At 34.8% G+C, this 22332-nt stretch overlaps 1 protein-coding gene across 1 annotated transcript; it reads left to right on the top strand.

Moving 5' to 3' along the window:
* Nucleotides 1-4704: 4704 nt before the first annotated feature.
* Nucleotides 4705-21449, top strand: hgsnat (heparan-alpha-glucosaminide N-acetyltransferase). The gene is made up of 18 exons (XM_073865806.1): nucleotides 4705-4919; nucleotides 5679-5794; nucleotides 6009-6149; nucleotides 6552-6669; nucleotides 9251-9320; nucleotides 9583-9652; nucleotides 9901-9998; nucleotides 10417-10493; nucleotides 13138-13168; nucleotides 13484-13644; nucleotides 15879-15994; nucleotides 16068-16192; nucleotides 16452-16575; nucleotides 16707-16793; nucleotides 16953-17030; nucleotides 17769-17839; nucleotides 18535-18647; nucleotides 20085-21449. Exons 1-18 carry the CDS (start codon nucleotides 4769-4771, stop codon nucleotides 20264-20266), a joined length of 1929 nt encoding a protein of 642 aa, XP_073721907.1. The 5' UTR covers nucleotides 4705-4768; the 3' UTR covers nucleotides 20267-21449.
* Nucleotides 21450-22332: the final 883 nt, after the last annotated feature.

Genomic DNA, 22332 nt, shown 5'->3' with positions numbered 1-22332 from the left:
AGAAGCTACGGTAGCCGTCACCAAAAAAACATGCAATCGTCAGAGACAACTTAGTAAAAAAAAGTTTGTCCATTAAGGGCTTCTGTAGAAACATGGGGGCAAAAAATGGCGACTTCCACGTAAAGGGACCCTCAGTGTATGGAGATAAAACGTCTCATTTAAAGGTAATAAAAACTTAACGGTTCATTATAAAAAGGTCTTTATACACCCCTAATAATTTTGTATATTATTTTGCATTTTTGTCAAGAGATCCTTCTAAAAATTACACACTGCACCTTTAAGGTCATTTTATACATATACAATTTTCTATATCTCTTTTACAACACTAATGGCCATCTACATTAAATGGAGAGAGATCTGGGACGGTAGTAAATATTTCTTAGGTTTAAATTTTAACTATTCAAGCATGAAATAATTCCCTTAAATGTATTTACTTTTGTCTTTACCCAAGCTCTTTTTTTGTAAACATCAGACCAAGGAGCATATTATTGTAGGCATTATAAGCTTATAACCTTAAGAATGTGTTTTCTTAAAAGCTTCCTTCATATTCTCTTTAAACTGTTGCTCACTACTAATAGAAATTTCATAATGAGAAGCCAACAGCAGAATAAAAGCGCAAGGAAATGCTCAAAAGGTTTCTTACAGGAGTCTTCATGAGCCATGATTAAAACCTTCAGTCATGAATACAGTTTCGAGCAAGACTGTTCGCGAGGTGCTTCATATTAACTTGTGCTTCCTACAAGTGTGCACATAATGCACAACAAAAACACAGCTTTCAATATGCTCAGTGACAGGGATGCTCTCTGTAACAAATGGCTTTCAAAGCCACAGACACTTAGTAGAATAAAGCAGCTTAAAATTTAAAGGTTCTGCAGATAAGGCACAAGATTTTAATAAAATCATTTATAATGATGTTACAAACCTTACTTGCCAGAAGAGGCAACATAAAAGACACAAGGATAAGAGATTTGCCAAAGTTTATTTAATTATATATAAATTTATATATAATAACTTTTGGTTACACAATAAAAGCATAATACACTCTTAGAAATAAAGATGTTTATTCACACTTGTTGTCACATTTGTTTTTTAAATAACAAAACAAAAACATTGTATAATGATAGAAAGGTTCTTCGGATGTTAAAGGTTTTTTGTTCTTTCATGGCATGAAACACCTTTATTTTTATGAGTTTGGATTACAGACATGGGGTAACTTTTTAACTTTATTTTGTGAGTATATGCAGACTGAAAGGTCAGACTGTGTTTATAGGGAAATAATATTTTTTAAGAATGTCTAGAAATATCAGGTCAGTTAGAAATACACAGGGTTGATTCAAAACAAGGTGCATCAGCATTAGCTATTATGCCTTTTTTTTTACATACATTTTAATAAAGAATCCATGACGTTGTATCTTCAAAAACTGACAAAATGAGAATATAATAATAGATAATGAATATGATAAAACTTATAAAATTAAACATGTTTACATTTTGTGTTGTCTTGGTAAGTTAAAGGAATAGTGCTTAGGAAGTACTCATTAGAGAAGTTACACCAATGACGGTAACACCAATGACAATTTACAGAAAAAAATAACCTTTTAACAAAATGTCTGCAATTAGCCATGTCATGTGCTATTTCATAAGAGATGTAACAATCACATACTTATTCAGTATAATGTATTTTTATGTAAAGATCTTAACACTCCCAGCTATAAAAAGCAGTTAACACTACAGAGTAACACTAATGCCATCCAAAAAATCTTATCTCAAAATTCTTAGATATATCATAATATTTTAGACGAATAAGGTAAGACATCTCACAAACCTTTTGCCTTCCTTCACTGCACTTCTTCCACTGAACTCTTGCCCCAAGAAAAACTTCAAAAAGCTGATGCATTGTTTCAAAATAAAAGTACTTTGGGTAGGGTAACACCAATGACATAAATTTGGGGGACAAATATTTATTTGATATTATTCATATTAATAGTGTATTTTTTTTACCATTTCAGTGTTGTAGTAAATTAATACAGGGTTAAAGGTAAATGTAAGTTAGATTTGTTTTATAAAAACATGGTTTTAAATAAACACAGTTCAACTTCCATGTAAGATCAAAGAGACAGGACAATTTTCAGGACCAGACATTTTTAAAAAAGTTTTAAAAAAGGGAAAAAAAGAAAATTAAATAAATAAACTCTCTCATCATTTTAAGGACAGTCTATATTTATTAAATAAATATCATTATGGGATTATTGGGTCAAATTAAATTATTAAGGGGTCTACAAAAGCAAGGGACAAGCATTTCCACCTTTTTTGTAGAATGGCCCAATTTGAGTCAATATGTTTGTGGCATGTTGCTAATAATGGAGAAGTTTAAAATAAAAAAGTTGCTTTCATTCACAATACCCTTTCTTTATGGGTAGAAGCTTTACAGCAACTTTAAGGTAAAACAAAATGTTCCCTTGCTTTTAAGTCTGAAATGTAATCATTTAAGTATTCATATTTCTAGAGTGTTGTGCTCATTAAATCAAACACTTCAAACTAAGTGATTCTGAATGAATATCTTAGAGGAGTTTGACCTTGGATAAATAACATTCGCAGTTTTTTAAAGAAAACCAACAAAACATTACTTTGTGCTCTAGTGTCAGGCCAAAATGATGTAGTTTACAGTATGTTAGAAAATTTTGCTTCATTTTTTGTACCTTTCAATGTAATGTTGGGTTTTTATGTTATTTATCTTTGCACATTTTAATAACTAACTAAGATATGTTTATTTGTTAGTATTGTTATATTTATAGTTGTCAGCATGGCATTAATGTGGTTTGTGTGTAGCATTTTTACCAAACTCATGCATTTAGAAGTGCAACATATGGATGGGAGTTCATGCTGCAAGCATAAAGAGTTCCTAGAAGCAGCTGTGCTTATTCTAGCATTTAAAAATAGAAAACATTAGTTATGCAGTATACAGTTTTCGTTTTGCACATTTTTTGCATGTGTTTTTGACTTAAGCGTTTATGACAAATTGAGAGTACCAGTGCATATAAAGAAAATGGCACAATCTCATTGTTGTGTCCTAACAGAAAGAGCATCTGCATATCTGGATAAAGGGACATCAGCATTTCTACATATGTCAGACATTCAATTTCAGTGTCTTTTGAATTCCAACAAAAGCAAACCCCAGCAGCAAAATAAACTCATCCAACAACAATAAACTCATCCAACAACAATAAACTCATCCAACAACAATGTAAAAGGCCGAGGACAAGGCATAAGTGTAATTTAAAATTCCAGCAAATATTTTTGAACTCAAATACAAGCAAAAACATTGCTATTTTGTCCTAAAAAACTAATATGAATGTATTTTCTTTGCAATTCTTATTTCCAGAAAATAATGCAAATAAAAACATTATTTTATTTGGAATTTGGACGAAATGTTGTTAGTAGTTTTTTAATATGTGTTTAAACTATGGTTACTGTAATATATCCATGCACGGCTAATTTGTGGTTACTATAGTTTTATACTGTTTTTCACCTGCTAATATTAATGTCTGTTATTTTTTGCATAACAACGTTATGAACATAAAAAATGATAGTAAGTACTGCATTAGTCTACTATAGTAAACCGTAGAAAAATGTCTAAATACTATAATGTTTTAAACTTTACTATAGTAAATAGGCCTACTATATACTGTATTACAGTGTATATACTAAAGTAATTATTCTATAAAACAAAGTGTTCTATAGTTTACTATTGCAGGCCTATTTTCAAATCTTACTATTCATGTGCGAAATACAATTTACACACTGCAAAAAATGATCTTCAAGAAAAAAAATCTTAGTATTTTTGTCCTGTTTCAGTAAAAATATCTAAAAATTCTTACATTTTAAATCTTAAATTTTTCTTGATGAGCAAAACGACCCAAGAAAATAAGTCTAGTTTTAGACCCAAAATATCAAATGTAAGTGTTTTTTTTGCATAAAACAAAGCAAAAAAATATCTGCCAATGCATGGGGTAAGCAATTTTTTCTTGTATTTAGTGTTAAAGAAAAATGTTCAAGATTTTTTGCTTACCCAATTGGCAGATTTTTTTCTGCTTGTTTTATGCACAAAATTCCTTAAATTTTATATTTTTGGTCTAAAAACTAGGCTTGGGTCGTTTTGCTCATTAAGAAAAAGCATCTTAATTTAAGAATTTTTAGATATTTTTACTGAAAACAAGACAAAATACTAAGAAATTATTTTCTTGAAAATCATTTTTTACAGTGCATAAATGAACAAAATATTGTTCCTGGAGCACACATCACATTCGTCTAGTGAATACCGGTAAATGTAATGATGTTTGTCAAATCCTAGTGATCTGACTTACGTAGTCAGCATGTTGTAAGGCTTGATCGACCTTGCTTGAAATGTTTCCTAATTTCATACATTCGCGTATAAGTGTTGTAAGAATATGTTGACTTACAGAATATATTATTATGTATATATGTTTGTTGTTTAATATAATTGCTTTTATATGCGGAACAGGAAGGTAGCTTACTGGGATTTGAGGCAGCGACCGTGCGGGCTTTGACCCTCTTCTCTTCCACTACTGCGGAAGTCATAGTAGGCGTGTTCGATTTCATAGGGCGCTGCGCAGACCTATTCATATATGACATCACGATGCCGCAGGAGCGATTGGAGAGCTTTGCTTTCGGATCCCTCTCGCGGTACTGTGGTGTCATACGTAGGTCAGACAGTCATCGTAATGTCAGATGAAGTCGAATACCCCAAATGAAAGCAAGCAAAATCTCTACATCTGAAGACGACAGAGAGAAGAAGGAAGGAAAATCTGATGTTATGGCATCTGAAGGGGAATATAGATGGAATATGTGGGCTTTTGTTGTGCTTCTGTTAGCTGTAAGCGCAGCTCACGTGACAAATGGTAAGTCGTTGTCAACATTTGTCAACATGTCAGTGCTATTCCTATACTGATCATTATCACACATCTAATATATATTTTTGTTCGTTTTGTTAGTCTATTTTGGGTTTTTGGCCTGTTAAGTAGCTAGCTACATTGTTAACGTTAGCCGGTTTTAGCCTATGCTTAGCCGTTCTTGTTTGAAAACATTTTATTTTTAATTATATAGGCTATGCTGTATATTGTTTTGATCTTATGCAAGCCATCTAAAGATCATACACATTTTCTGTTAGATCTGTGTATCATCTTAATTTTCTGGGTTATTGATGATGTAGCATAATATGATGCTAATGTTTACATTCATAGCATCAACAAAATCATTTTTACAAACATTAGTGGTTCAAATTTCCCTCCTGAGGAAGATCGGGGCAGTTTCTTGTGAGGCAGATTAGTAAAGCATGTGACTGCAGGGGACAGAGTCACTATTGTAATAGGGAGCACCAAAGCATCTGACCCTTTAGTTTCATTTAGCAATTCTATAGTGTGGTTGAATTGAATTACAGACCGCAAAAAGTTATCAGATTGGTGAGTATATGTGGGATTTGTTTATTTTTTAAAGAAAATCTCAAAGGCTGTTTTGCAAAAACCTTTTAAGATGCCTACCAAGACAGCAAATTGGCCTTGGTATGCACCTGTATTATATGTTGCCATATGTTTAAGCTCAATGTATATTTGTGTACTGCAAGCGCCTTATAATGGAGATAGTGGCTTGTTTGCTTTCAGCATCTCGCCTTCATCGCAAGATATCCGTATTGAAAATGGATGAGGCAGCGCTGTCGGTCATAAATGAAATCAATGATGAGATGATTCTCTTTGTGCTTTCTGATCACTGTTACCAGGTATCAAATATTCATGTTATCTAACAGTGTATTAATTTTAAAGCCATGCAACTACTAATGTCTCTAATCTTCCCCAGTACAGGGTTTATGCATAATGAAACTGTAATGCTTAATGTACCGGTAACTAAACAGTAGCGCTACTTAATTCTATAATATTGTTCTGTTGACAACAAGCTCTCTGTATTTCTGTGCATGCATGTGTGTGTTACCCCAGTGTTTACCCCAGCCACTGGGACTAGTACCTGCAGCCGGGCCGGGTCCTGGGACCCCTACTACTGTGGGATTCACTGTTGGCACCCAGCACGCTCTGACATTGCAGCTTAACAGCACACCTGTCAACAAGGAGCTATGCAAGTATGTTATAAATAAATTGATTTTGTTTGTTTGTTTATTTATTCTTAATGCCATTCCTGAATCTATGGCTATATTCATGGCGAGAACTGGTTAATCCATACACATGTAAATCCATATACATGTTGAGGGAGGGGCAATATGGTATCTCCAATTCACCTAACCTGAATGCATGTTTTTGGCTTGTGGCAGGAAACCGAAGTACCCACTATGCCACCCTATAAATGATTTAAAGAACAGTAACAGTTTTAGGCCAGTGTTTATACCAATAACATCAGATGTACCATATTGTACCATTAGATGCACCAAACTGTTAACATAGTGTTCATGTACTGTATTTGGGGGAGATATAAATAACAATGTTATTTGAGAGCTTATCTGACAATTTGTCTGATTTGTTTGCAAGGTTCACTTTCACTTTGGGGAGCAGGGGAACTATTCACTTTGGGTGAAGAACCTAGACGAATCATCGCAGGTTAGCTGTAATATGGTGACTGATAATGAGCCTGTCAACAGCTTCCTGCGTGAGTCGACTTTATATACATGTTCTGTGTTTTCTTTGTTTGTACCATAGGTTGTCTTTTTTTGTTTGTCGAATGCTAGTAATATTAAATTCTTAATTATTATAGGAATATTCCTTATATAATATACTTACTTTCCCCCATGTCATCCAAAATCCTGATGTCTTTCTTTGTTCAGTAGAGAAGAAATATATATAAATATATATATATATATATATATATATATATATTTTTTTTTTGAGGAAATTATACCAGGATTTTTCTCAATTTAATAGACGACCTCAACAGTTTACAGTTTAAATGTAGTTTAAATTTGCAGTTTCAACGCAGCTTCAAACGGCTCTAAACGATCCCAACTGAGGGATAAGGGTCTAAGCAATGCGATTGTCATTCTCTGCAAGAAAAGTAAAACATATTTCGACGTTCTTACGCATTATGTAAGGTCGCGCTAGCGCGTCACACTGCTGGTGCAAGACGAGAAGTTGTGGTTTAAAAGTGCATATTTTAATTTTTTCTTGCCGAAAATTACAATCATTTTGCTAGATAAGACCCTTATCAGTGATGCGCGGGTTGATCCGAAATGAGTGGGTGCCGGCAGTCACCTCCGGTTACGAGTCATCCAAAAATATTTTTAATGATATTTGGGTCGCGGTCGGGTCGTCGAAAATAAAGATGCCAATTAACTATTTTAAACAATTACTACTTTTAAAAAATGCGAGCCAGAATATATACTTTTAAATTTTTTGAGGTCCGAGTTGCGGGCGGGTTAGTTGAAAACGTAGGTCGGGTGCGGGTTGTTTATACATTGACCCGTGCATCACTGACCCTTATGTATTGATGGGAGAAACAAAGCTTTTCGAAGCTTCGAATCAATTGAACCATTTGCTTCGCAAAATGATTCACTGTTTTGAAGCGATCCAAAACAACATACATGCTGGCGACACTTGCTGATCAAAATGTGTAATGGCTTGCGCCACCTGCTGGTCAAAATGTTTAATTTAGGCCGAAACATAATGACACACCTACTACAAACAAGTGCAAATATTTTCACATCTGTTTAACTCATTCACCACCAGCCATTTTTGAAAAGTTGCTCGCCAGCATTTTTTGTTTCACAAAAGTTTCACAAAATGCCTTCCATGAATTTTTTTTTCTAAAAATATAAAAAATACAAATATATCAAATGAAAGAACTCTCTGCTTTCAAACAAAATGGAAAAGTATGTTTCATTCTATCTATATATTTTTCTCTACTTATAAACTCTTAAATATGGGTATTTTTCTTTAGAATTTTTTTTAGCAAAAAGCTGAACTAATTGCATTTTTGTGAAGGAATTTTGTTAGAGATCAGATTCAGAAGGATTATCAAAACATACACAGAGTTAAAAATTTGTAAATAACGTTTTGGCTTCAGTTTTGTCATAAATTGGGTAAATGCCATCTAGTGGATAATCGCGGTATGGCAGATTAACATAAAAATTCATTAAGAAACACTTTTTTATGCAAATGTTATCTCTTAATCGACAAGATACCTCGTCAATTGTGGGGAAAGAGTGAATCTTTCAATAAAATTTGACAAATAATTAAATAAATATTAGTACTATTGTGTATGTCATGTAGTTACATAGACCTAACAATATTGTTTTCCCAAATTCTCAAAATGTTCCCAAACAATCGGCTTAGGGTTTTATGTCACTCATTATACAAAAAACTTTAAATGCCAGATGATCAAAAAACACAATAGACTCGTTTCGTTTTATTAACATTCATAATAAAACTGACTCGAAATTAGTGGAGCATAGTAGACACTGATTCATGAGTTCATTTTTATATCAACACCCACTTGTGGTGAACAAAGCCTTGTTTGCCAAAATCACGTGACTTGGCCAGTTTGAAACAGGCTCTGAATCAATGATTCGAACCAAAAGCGATTCGAAAGGGTTCGAAGCCTCACGAAACAGTGATTGGAAAGCGACCATCACTAGTTATGCTTCAGTTGGGATCGGTTAGAGCCTTTTGAAGCTGCGTTTAAACTGCAATTTTAAATTTTATTGAAACTCTAAATTGTTAATATCCAAAATAGTCTATTAAATTGAGCAAAATCCTGGAATGCTTTCCTCATAAAACTTAATTTCTTCTCGACTGAACAGTGAAAGACATCAACATTTGGGATGACATGGGGGTGAGTTAATTATCAGGATTTTTTTTAAGAAAGTGGAGTATTCCTTTAATATTACCAATAACTAGTCAACCAATGAATGTTTTTCAATAACATTATCCGATACCCATTCCAGTGTCTGGAGAGCAGGATGGCTTAAAGTCAATAAAATGCCAGTATTTTTCGAATAAAATTTAATGATGCAAATGAGGCTTTAAATGTCTGAAATTACCTTCTCTTTTACACACCATTTACCCAAACATCACAAAATAATTAAAATTGATTATCCGTAATTTAGTTATGTACTCATCATGGCTACCTGCTTAACTTTTACATGCTAAATAAAAGATGGGCACAGGAAGTGTCAAGTAAAATCGGCTACATAATTTAAATGCACTAAACTCTGCTCTGCCTTTATTTTTTTCAGCCATTTTGTTTGCTTTTCTGGTATTTGCTGGATTGATTGCATTATCTACTATCTGGAAAACAGTTAGAAGGTAAAGACGTCTTACAATATGAAGAGCTCAGATGCAAAACACTCTAAGTGCGGCTGAATGTAATAAGGCTGGGATTAAACGGATTTGAAGCAAAAGTATTTGGTGAACATAATCTGTGTTGAGAGCATTGGATCAATATCATTATCTCGGAGGTCTTTTGCATATAAGCTCCTCATATTTTTTTATCAACAAGCCAGAACATTTTGGAGCTCTTCTGTTTTTGAAAGCTTTTAAAATTTCTCCATATTTTTATCCTTTTAAGTCTGGATGCTGTGAGGAATTTACTCCTTCGCTTGGGGAGCGCAATTGAGGCGGAGAGACTGATAAATTCAGTAAGTGAATATTCAACTAATTTTACACCTCATTCTGCTTTCTTGAGATATTGTGAATCTCTGCAGGATTTTTACAGCAACAAATGTAGCTTTTTTGTTGTTGTTCAAATACGGTGTAATTTCTTTTTTTTAATTTAAAAGTGTTTTTATTCCAATTACGAGCCTTTAAAATCACACCACGGTAAGGAATATTAATAATCTTTTTCTTTACTCTCATTAATTTGCTCTCATTTTCTCTTTGTATCTAGGAACTCGGCAGTCCTAACAGATTATCTGACAACTCGACAGAGTCGATAATTCCAGCAACCGCAGGGCGGAGGCTTCGCTCTTTGGACACTTTCCGTGGGTACGATGCTCTTTCGCTAATTATTTTAATTCCCAGTATATTTGAGTTGGGGGATGAAAAACGGAGATGAATATTATCTTGCACAGAAATGAAACGACTGTTATGCATACTGTGAAGCTAGTTGCCCACAGGTCATTTGCATTTTAGTTCTTATATAGAACAATTAAACTGACTGGCATTGAGAAAAGTACCATAATTGCCTGTTAAAACAAGGTTAGGTTTGTTGGTAACCTTGCCTAAAAATTGGCATGTAATTACAGTGATTTCTAAGAGACTTATAAGTGAGGGAAATACTAAAATAATGAGAATACACTTTGTTGTATTGGCATTTGTCTGACTAAATTGAGACATGCTAAGTAAAAAGTCTATATTTGGGTTGTGGTGGTTTAATATCAGAAATTACATGATGTCTTCACAGCCTGTCTTTGATCATTATGGTGTTTGTCAACTATGGAGGTGGACGCTATTGGTTCTTCAGACATGAGAGTTGGAATGGTAAACTCAAATCCTTTATCGTTAGGGCTGGGTAAAAATATAGATTTTTTTTCATTTTTAATCGATATTCAATTTAGCAAAACAATAACGATTTGCATTGCTTAATGTGCGTGCTTTACTTCAGACAGGGCTCATAAGGTTAACCGATGGCCTGGAGCAAACTTGAACGATGCTCGGGACTGTCACCTAACCCTAAGTCACACAAAAGTTGATCATTTGCACGTTTTATTTAAATATTAAAGGGGACATTTCACAAGACTTTTTTTAAAGATGTAAAATAAATCTTTGGTGTCTTCAGAGTAGTTTTAGCTCAAAATACCATATAGGTAATTTATTATAGCATGTTAAAATTGCCACTTTGTAGGTGTGAGCAAAAATGTGCCGTTTTGGGTATGTCCCATATTTGTTTAAATGCAAATGAGCGGATATCTGCACTAAAATGGCAGTTTAATAATGCAGATTAAGGGGCGGTATTATCCCCTTGTGACATCACAGGGGGAGCCAAATTTCAATTCCCTATTTTTTCACATGCTTGCAGAGAATTACCGGTTTCAAGGTATACCGAGGTTTTAAACAGTCAAGGTTTCAAAACCACTAAAATGTTCTGTGATACCGTCTCCAAAGTATAAGCTGTGTTTATACAAAATTCATTAAATCATTAAAGGAATAGTCTACTAGGGATGCATATCAATTAATCGCGATTAATCTATAGCAGAATAAAGGTTTTTTTTAACATCATATATGTGTGTGAACTGTGTATAATAATTATGTATATATAAATATGCACACATGCATGTATAATTTTAAGAAAAAAAATATATTTATATACTAAGTATTTATATTTATATATAATATAAATTATACATAAATATACAAATGTATATACATATGTAAACATTGCTTAAATATATACATGCATGTGTGTGCATTTAACTATACAAAGTTATTATACACAGTACACACACATATATGATGTAAACAAAAACTTTTATTCTGCTATAGATTAATCGCGATTAATTGATATGCATCCCTATAGTCTACTCATTTTCAATATTAAAATATGTTATTACCTTAACTAAGAATTGTTGATACATCCCTCTATCATCTGTGTGCGTGCACGTAGGCGCTGGAGCGCGCTGCAACGCTTTGATAGCATTTAGCTTAGCCCCATGCATTCAATGGTACCATTTAGAGATAAAGTTAGAAGTGACCAAACACATCAACGTTTTTCCTATTTAAGACGAGCAGTTACACGAGCAAGCTTGGTGGTACAAAATAAAACGTAGCGGATTCAAAAGAGGAACTATATTTTATGGCGTAATAGCACTTTTGGGAGTACTTCGACTCGCCTGAAAAGTCCGCTCTCCTTCTCCCTCTTAGAATGGGAGGGTGTTACTGCGCCGAGTTGAAGTACTCCCAAAAGTGCTATTACGCCATAAAATGTAGCTCCTCTTTTAAATCCGCTTAGAAAAGCGCTACGTTTTATTTTGTACCACCAAACTTGCTCGTATAACTACTCATCTTAAATAGGAAAAACGTTGATGTGTTTGGTCACTTCTGGCTTTGTCTCTGGGTGGTGCCATTGAATGAATGGGGCTAAGCTAAATGCTATCCAAGCGTCGCAGCGCGCTCCATCGCTTACGTGCACGCACACAGATGATAGAGGGATGTATCAACAATTCTTAGTTAAGGTAATAACATATTTTAATATTGAAAATGAGTAGACTATTCCTTTAAGTCATGTGATTTGATGTTTACATTTAATATACATTACGAAAATATTATATATTTTTTGAAAGCATGTTATAATTTAAAGGCTTTATTTTTATCTGGCATTTAAAAATAACACATTTTAGTGTTGCAATGGCAATACCGCAACATCGTGAAAACGTGGTATTTTTGCGTAAGGATATCATACCGCCAGAATCTTATACCGGCCCATGCCTAGCGCAATACCATGGGTTCATGTTTCCTTGTGCTTGAACGAACATATTTATACAAAATATTTTTTTAAATCCTGAAATAATCGTCGTAAACGTAGTCTATTGTGTGAATGTGACCAATTCAGAAAAAAGACGCATGTGTAGCAGTACTATATTGAATTCACACATTACATGTAGGTCTTAAAGAGTTCCATGTTTGCAAAACTAGTATTTTCAATAAAATATTGATAACTAATCAAATTTAAGCTGAATCGTAATTGAATCGAAACCATAAGAAGAAGAAAAAAGAATCGAATCGCCAAATTCTTTGCAATACCCAGCCCTATTTACTGTGCATGTACCTGTTTTTACATTGCGTTGTTAAAAACCCAATCAGTTTAAATTGAGTTTTAGGGCCGCTTATCTATATTTCCTGTATCTCAACTCGGAGCTTACAACTCCAAGGTCATGGGTTTGAGTACCAGGGAATGCATGTATTGACAAAAAGCTAGACATCTTTTCAGATTCGTTTCTTCACTTAGTCTGTCACGTGTTTAACAACTCTTAATTTGTCTTTAAACCCATAAAATCTCATAGTCTATACAGTATAATTGCTAGCATAGCTAAATACAAGTTAAATGACTTTTCGTTGAGGTGAATGTCATAAACAGCAGTTGTGTGAGAAGAGGAAGTTATATCAGATTGTCTTCTTCCTCCTGCAGGTCTCACCCTGGCTGATCTTGTGTTTCCGTGGTAAGTCTGAAGTCAAACCACTGACTCTTATTATTTCATATAAATCTCCTCCCCTATCCTCCACTAAAACCTTAGTGGGTAATATAGTAATAAAACATTTATTAGACTTTATAGTTCATAACTGTCCTTCGATTAATTTGGGCTAAAATAAGTGATGGTATATGAGCCAGTTTGCCTCAAATGGATGCTTATGTTTCACAATGCCAGCAAACCCTTTGTTTTTCAACCGTGCAGCTAAAGCAAGCCAGAAGACCATGAGGTTAAAGGAATCACTTATATAAGTGAATTGAATCTTTTTCTCACCCTGTACATCAGGTTTGTGTTCATTATGGGAACATCTATCGGCCTGTCCTTGAGCGGATCATTGCGCAGAGGCGTTGGGCGCACTCATCTGCTGAGGAAGATTTTCTGGAGGAGCCTACAACTCTTTCTCATTGGAGTGATTATCATCAATCCAAACTACTGCCAAGGACCTTGTAAGCTGTAACAAATTTTTGCTCTTTTACTGTATAGATTTGTTACTTCAGCCTTGTTCCTATGGTGACAATTGCATTCTGCACTGTGTTTGTTTTGTGAAATTATTTATTTTATAAAATGTAAAAATCTGTATTCTGAATGATATAAACAAGCAATTTTTTTTAGTTATCATGCATGTTTTTACTGACGTTTCCTATTTTTACACTAAATGTCAGAGTGAATCGAATCAAAACTGGAGTTTTGTGGCATTTAGATGACATTAAATACAATTTTATTGTTATAGAGTTTAAGTACAGAGGGAATAAAATGCAGTACGGTAAGTTTAGCCCAAGCCTTGAGCCAAAGACCTTTTTTTTTTAGGAAAGTTTCTCCCTACACTGCCGCCGGGCAGTTATTTCAGTAATGCAAGACTAAAGTCCTATCTACTTAAATGGGTTAAGACACATATCTCTAAAATCACATGCTATTTAACGTCATATTTCTAAACAACAATTAAACCTGACGTCAACTGTACCATACATTTAGTTCCTTAAGCTCAAATTTTCGAGATGGTCCTCACTGCAGAACACGACATTCAGGGGGCGGGGTTGGACCTCGAACTAACTCCTCCCACTTTATATACATTGTTCCGCCAAATGAACCAGTATATTTGCGTTGTTTCAGCCCGCAATTAGTTGCAACCTGTGGTCGCCGACGTTTGCTCTTATCAGTTTAAGTCTACGTTTGATTAATAATATTGTCGAGTAATTTAGAAAGTATCACAGTTAGGTGTAAGCGACACGTTCCCGATAGTGTGATATCACTGAAGGGATTTATTTGTACATTATCTCACTTATTACACTTATACGAGTAAATATAAAAACACAAATGTATTTGATATCTTTTATTAGCAAATAGTAAACCATCTACGAGGGAAACCTATTTCCTAATGGCTGTAAGCAAAGACGTTTTAAAACAAGTTTAAAGTCCATAATTATACATATTTATACTGTATAGCCATTCATAAGGCCATGCCGTATTTCTGAGTAAAATGGAAAATAGTGGGCATGTTTTTTGTATTACACTGTGAATTGATTGGATATAGAAAAGTAGGTGTTTCATTCAGAAATGGGAGCCACAGCAGACTAATGGTGCATTCACACCAGCCGCGGTAGAGGCGGCAAAAATGCACTATTGGCGCGTAGTTGGACGCTTGAACATTTTAGTTTACTCTCTTTATTCGCACGTGAAAATTGCGTCATGGGAGGGGCTTCTGCGACTCCGCTGAGACTCCGCTCGCTTCCTGCCGAAGTTCTGATTTTTCTGACTCGCGCGTTACCCGCGGCAATGCTCAATTCTGCGTGTTCCACGCTGCAGGATGCGTAATTGCGTCTTTACATTGACTTAACATGTAAATCAACCGTGCTTACCGCCTCTACCGCGTCTGGTGTGAACCCTACATGACAGTTGGAGGGGGCGGGTTTAACAGATGCTCCACCTAATCCGTCTAGCTGATGTCATCAGGGCAGCATTGCCACAAAAGGGCGGAAGTACATTTTCAGATTTTTAGTTTTGGGGGCACATCATTTAAAAAATATAATAATAATGACCCACAAGGATAAATTGCTTATAATGAACTATGCAATATTTCATAAAAAATATATTTATATTGATTTCATGGGGACTTTAATATATCAAAGATGTTATATACAACATTTTTGCTTTAGCTGCATTACACATTTTTTTATTTCAGTTCAAGAAATGGGGAAAATAAAATATATTGATGACTAATGTTATTTGCAAGGGGAAATATATAATTTTTCACAGAAAAGATGCTCTTAAATATAATGAACTGCTCCTCGTATACTATTTTCGTCTGATTAGCAATAGCTAGTAGCAAATCACGACAAACTTAAGACTTTTGCTATTTGAGGAAAAGCACAATCCTTCAGAAACATCCCACCACTATTTTTCGTTTTATTAGACAGTACATCAACGCAGGAAGTAAATTGTGTTATAAAAAAAAACATTTTTTATGAGTTCTTTAATGTTTTCATTTCATAATATTGTCACACTCAACATACTGATTTAATATCACCTGTTACAAGCTGCTCATAAAACCTGCCCGTTTTTTATGCCTCCTATATTTAAACATAAAACTGTGTCAGAATGAAAATAAATAGTTTTAAATATCTTTAAAAACAGTGTGCAATAATATTGAGTGTTTTATGCCTATGTGCTTGTATCTGTACAGTGTCTTGGGATTCGCTGCGCATTCCTGGTGTATTACAGCGCCTCGGCTTTACATATCTTGTCGTTGCTGCTTTGGATCTTGCAGTTGCCCAGAACCGTCTCACAAATGAGTCAAGTGTGAGTTGCATTGTTGTTTTCCACACATATGCACAAACACTGAGATTCTTACTGTCCTTTTTTATATTCCCAGGAATCATGCTGGTACTCTCTGCATGATATCTTTCTCTACTGGCCCGCATGGCTATGTGTGATTGCCTTTGAGATAGTGTGGCTGTGTTTGACATTCCTTCTTCCAGTGCCGGGCTGCCCAACTGGATAGTAAAATCTTATTCATCTTCTTATAAATATTGTGACAACCTTTAGTAAATTAACCTTTTTTGAGTATTGTAAACATATAAGGCTTTAAAATTGGTGTACAGGGATATATTAGAAATGACAGATTGACGGTTGTAATTGACTATGTTGGATGGATAAATGCTGTGTGCAACAAATGAAAGTTTTTTTTAATACTGTATAAATACATGCACATGTTGTTTGTACAATGCGATTTTATTTGGTCTCTTTTCTGCAGTGGTTATTTGGGTCCAGGTGGCATTGGCAACTACGGCCAGTATCCAAACTGTACCGGGGGAGCCGCAGGTTACATCGATCGCTGGTTACTCGGAGAGAACCATATTTACCAAACACCTTCAGTACGGGTAAGAAAAGAGACTGTACAACAACTGAAAACCATTGCGTAACCAATCAGGAACCAGTATGTGAGGTTGGTCACTGTACTTACTGTTCTAGCCCTTATTGATGCATTTTATTGTGTGCGTATGTGTCACAGGTTGTTTATCAGTCTCCCGTGCCATTTGACCCAGAAGGAGTTTTGGGAAGCATCAACTCCATATTGATGGCTTTTTTGGGTCTTCAGGTCTGGTTAAAAGTTTTTTCTTCTCTTACTGTGTTTTACTGGACTAGCATCAAGGGTGCAGTCACATGCTTTATCTATTTTTGTTCAGCCTGAACTCAAATCTAATAAAATTGTCCAGCCCTATTGCATTTGCTTTAACTCTCTGTGTGTGTGTTCCAGGCAGGAAAAATTCTTCTGCATTACAGAGACCAGCACAGACAAATAATGACACGATTTTTGATGTGGGCATTCCTGCTGGTATGGTACCATTTTGTTTGTGTAACGCCTTATAATAACTTTCTTAAGTGTTGCACCTGGTAATCTACAGTCTGCCCTCCATTAAACTTGGCACCCTTGGTAAATATGAGCAAAGAAGGCTATGAAACAATGTCTTTAACTCTTTCCCCGCCAGCGTTTTTAAAAAAATTTGCCAGTCAGCGGCAGCATTTTTCATGATTTTCACAAAAGTTTAATGCCTTCCAGAAAATGTTATTCTTAAAATATATAAATATACAATATATATCAAATAAAAGAACAGACCCTATGCTTTCAAACAAACAAACAAAAATGTTTCATCCTACCTTCATTACTTTTAGTCTTTTTATCAGCTCTCAGATATGGGTAAGTTTCTTCAAAAACACAAATTTTTGAGCAAAAAGCTTTTGTAAAGGACTTTTGATAGAGATAGATGCAGAGCGATCCTCAAAACTTACACGGACATACAGCTGTTTGCCCTATAGGGTGAAACTTCCGGGATTTATAGGTTGCAGAAGATCCACCTGGTGGATAATAGTGGTATTGCTGAAAGCCGGAAATATTTGTCATTGGCAGGGAATTGCCAAATTAACTCATCAATGGCGAGGAAAGAGTTATCGTTTAACCTTTTGGCATTTTGCTCAAAATATTAACAAAAAAACTATTGCAAACAACTTATTATTATTTTTTTTGTAAAATTGTAATATCTAAATGAAGTTTACTGTGCATTTATGTGTGCAGGGGATCCTGTCGGCTGTGTTGACTAAGTGCTCCACCAACAAAGGGTTTATTCCTGTCAATAAAAACCTATGGTAATATTGCTGCATTTATACTGTACATTTGAGGGGACATTCCACTTTTTTTTTAAATATGCTCATTTTCCAGCTCCCCTAGAGTTAAATATTTTAATCTTACCGTTTTGGAATCCATTTAGCTGATCTCCGGGTCTGACGCAAAGACTTTTAGCATAGCTTAGCATAATCCATTGAGTCTGATGGGACCATTGGCATTGCGCTAAAAAATAACTGGAAAGTTTCGATATTTTTCCTATTTAAAACTGGCGTAATAATCAAGGACTTGCTGCTGTGAGTATAGTTCCTAGTATATCTGCCTAGAAAATCGCAACTTTTAATTTTCTGTCTGTCTTAGTACACGATATAACTACAGAAGAGTCAAGTTTTAAATAGGAAAAATATTGAAACTCTTTAGTTATTTTTTAGCGCAATGCTAATGGTCTAATCAGATTCAATGGATTGTGCTAAGCAATGCTAAAAGTGCTAGCGACAGACTCGGAGATCAGCTGAATGGATTCCAAAACAGTAAAAATCAAATGTTTAACTCTAGAGGAGCTGGAAAATGAGCATATTTTCAAAAAAGTGGAGTGTCCCTTTAATACAAATATGTAGCACACTCATAAGTTGCACACCAAGTGTGCTTTTCTTTAGATAAGTGTGTGACAGGTTTACTAATAAGTCTTGGGTTCTGTTCTTTGTGACTGTCGTTACAGGTCTTTGTCCTATGTGACAACTCTTAGCTGTTTTGCCTTTGTGCTTCTCATGGTCTTTTACTACATGGTGGATGTCAAGAAGTGGTGGTCTGGAACGCCTTTCTTTTACCCCGGTAAGCGCCGGAGGCTTCACAAGCAGAATAAATGTTCCCAGACCTGTTTGAACTTTTAAAACGATTAGTTTGTTGGATGTTTGCAGTCAAGATTTTACAGCTAATTGATTTCATGATGGTGTTAAGGGAACTTTGTTTCTACCTATATTGTACTTATAGACACAGCATCTATATTACACCTATCCACACTATTCCTGACGTAAATGTGGGCGACACCATCTTAAGCTCAGATGGGTAAACTTCCGGTGAGCCACTACAGCTAGTAGTCCTATTCAAGGGATACGAGTCTGCCGTTTTGACTGGCATTTCAATGCTTATTATGAAATCCAGGAAAACCGGCATAATTTGTGCAGTTTGGGGTTGCCATAATAGTTGATACAAACGCAGTAAATCTCTAAAAACAGTTGTTTTTTACTATAATATGCACAATAACTGAATGTTTATGTGGCGCACGTGCATCTATTAACTGTATCCACACATCCATCCAGTAAAACCTTTCATAGAAACATAGAGACAGTGAACAATAAATACAATATTATTCAAAAACAACATATTATGCTGATAAAAATATGCTGATTTATTTATTCTGCTACTATATATTATTACAAAAATGAGATTACAGTACATAATATATATAGCCTACGACATTAACTGCTTATTAGTTAATGTTTATAATAGTTTGTGATGTGTTTACGCATACCATTACTTTTGTTATGGTTTAAATGATTTTTTTAAGCAAATAATTTAATACGCTCATGTCTTATTTACTGTATAATATTTTCATAAAACGAAAACAATACTGAAAACATGTAATAGGAGTTTAATATGTTTACTATAGTTTGTTTAAATAACATTGTGTTGAATGAAAAGCATAAGTTACTGCTGCTGTCGGATCGCGTGAAGCTTGATGTGTAGCCATAAAAACTTGATAAGTCGATTAAAAATTGCCGTTTAAAAAAACCTCACACCAGGGACAGTTGTGACATTTTAAACCATCACCTGAAAAGGTTAAAAACAAGAAGTCTCTGTATATTCCATGTATTAAACACTCGACTGACTGTCCCATTGTAGAGATACGGCATGTCTCTGTGCTTTTATATTTGCACATTGAAGACCCGTCACCCCCGAGGAACAACATGAAACGATTGAATATATCTTGATGTATCAGGACACTTCTTAATTTCATCCTCACACTGGTTCATACATGAAATTATGACCGTAATCATAATGGAAATCGCCGGCTCTGGTTCAGTGACAGTACGCGCCGGAAGTCACACCCATAATTCGCGCAAAGCATCATGGGGCATAGGAATAGTGTGGATAGGGGTATCTGTAGCCTAACTGGTACACAAAAGTCATTGGCTCGATTCCTAAGGAACCCATGTGTGCAATAACAGTAATGCAGGTAAATTACTATGTTAATATTTTACTTGTCAGGTATGAATTCAATCTTGGTGTACGTGGGTCATGAGGTGTTTGAAGAGTACTTCCCCTTTCGCTGGAAAATGGCCAACAGCCAATCACACGCTGAGCATCTGACACAGAACCTCCTGGCCACCTCCATATGGGTGCTCATTGCCTACCTGCTCTACAGAAAGAAGATCTTCTGGAAGATTTAAAAGCGTATTTCCGTCCTGCAGAAAGGACCTGCACTTTGTTTTCTTTGGTCATTTAGATAGTTCTAGATTTAGAGAATCAGCAAATTTCTGCACATCTGCGCCTCGTTCGCAAGACAAAATCCCACACAGGATCCAGAAATAGAACTTGATAAATATAGGAGAACGGCAGAAGGAAAGAACAAAAGGGGTGAGATCACGTGGCATTACCAGGACATCTCTGTGGACTTGGTCAGGCTATCGAAATGAAGGCCAAAGGCAGATTCTTCTCTGATTTCTAATTCAAACTGCAAGTTTACCATGTTATACACAGAAAGCAGTGCGAATAGTTTCTAAATTGAGAGCCTAGATAAGGCTGGAATTTAATTAGGTTTGATTAAAGTACTGATTTATGCTATTGTGTAACTAAAGACAATGTGGAAAAAAGAAAAATGCCAAAACAAATTGGAAAGGTTTTCCATCAAGGTCTTCAAAACCTACAAAAATGATCAAAATATTAGTATATAGTGTTATTGTTATTTTTTTAATGTAATGAATATTCTAAACTGTTTTAAGTTTTTTTTAACTGATGTGTACTTGCTTTCTTTTTGCATTTTGTTACTGTTATTTCATTTTAGCCTGTGATGAAAGTACTGTATCTCAGTTAAAAGGTTGTGTGTTTCTGAAAGTGGAAGAAAGTCCTACGTTCTTAAAAACTCAGGAGATTTGCACAGCTCCAGGTGCCAAAAATAGTACACTTCTCAAATGTGTTGGTTCTCTAAAAAAATCCATGCTTATTATATATTACTACATAAATCTAATCACAGTTAAACATTATCACTAATATACACTAGTCAACATTTGAGTGAATCAAAACCTTTCATAAAAGTTGAATTAAAACCAGTACCCAATACCCGTTCTTCTCTTAGGGCAACTTTAATGAGCTTTTATGATTTACTTCAAATGTTGACACTATTTCCCTTAACTGTTGCTGCTTGTAAAATGTTTGAGAAGGGAAAATATTAATGTACACTATATATTGCAAGTTTACATAATCATTGCTTTTATGATTTATAATGGATATTTTACAGATGTATGTATTATTTTATCATTTCTTTATACATGTAGCTGTTAATTTTATATTTTGAATTATAAGTTTTGGGGAGAATAAAACATTTTACCATAAGATACATTTACATTACATTAATGCATTTGGCTGATCATTTTATCTCTGAGTGTTTGTGTGTGTTCCCTGAGATTCGAACCCATGACATTGGAGTGCAAATCCAATGCTCTACCAACTGAGACACTGAAACAAAAGATCTTACAACAGTATATCATATTTTTGCTAAATTAGGACGTAAAGGCTAAAACAAACCACAAATGTTTAATGCATTGCTTGAATTCATGTTGCCCATTACAAAATTTGATAGTGGGCCCTTATCCTAAGTCTAATGAGTTTTCGAGTGAATGAAAACAACATGTTTACTGGTGTCTGGGGTACAATTGAGTTTATATTAATGAGCAGCATTCTAATGTGGATGATTGTGCCTTTGGGTGATCTGTCAGGGGTTCAGTTGGGCTGTGGTTTTGGGCTATTGCCATCAGCCTCTCAAAACACATGATGACTAAAGTAATTGGCCATGGGATGTCAGTGGTTTATAAAAACATGAACAGCATCCTGAATGAGAGATATTTTTGTAAAAACATCTGCTTTAATGGGTGATGTAATCATGGGGCCAGGCAGGGGTGCCATCTGGATTCATAGCCTGGTGTGGGTTCATCTATATAGCACCACTTAGCATAATAAAGATGCCTCAATATTTGTTTTTGTTTATACTGGACGTAGAAGTGAAACATAACAAAAAATAGTATGCTGAAATAAGTATTCCCTAAAGTATTCCCCAAATTTGCAGGGGGAATTTGATGTGCAGATTAATGCACTCTTAACGGCTGATATTACCCACAAATCATTGCAAAAAGGAAGAGTTGTGAGTTAACAATGAATTAATAAGTAGATATAGTACACATTAGGCTACATAATAAATGAAGAAAAGCGGAAATTAATATTTGTTTATTTCATATAACAA

This window comes from Misgurnus anguillicaudatus, chromosome 3, assembly GCF_027580225.2.
Source record: "Misgurnus anguillicaudatus chromosome 3, ASM2758022v2, whole genome shotgun sequence".
In the NCBI taxonomy this organism is placed as follows: domain Eukaryota; kingdom Metazoa; phylum Chordata; class Actinopteri; order Cypriniformes; family Cobitidae; genus Misgurnus; species Misgurnus anguillicaudatus.
Note: the sequence above shows the minus strand (reverse complement) of the source record. Positions and strands in the feature narration are given on the sequence as shown.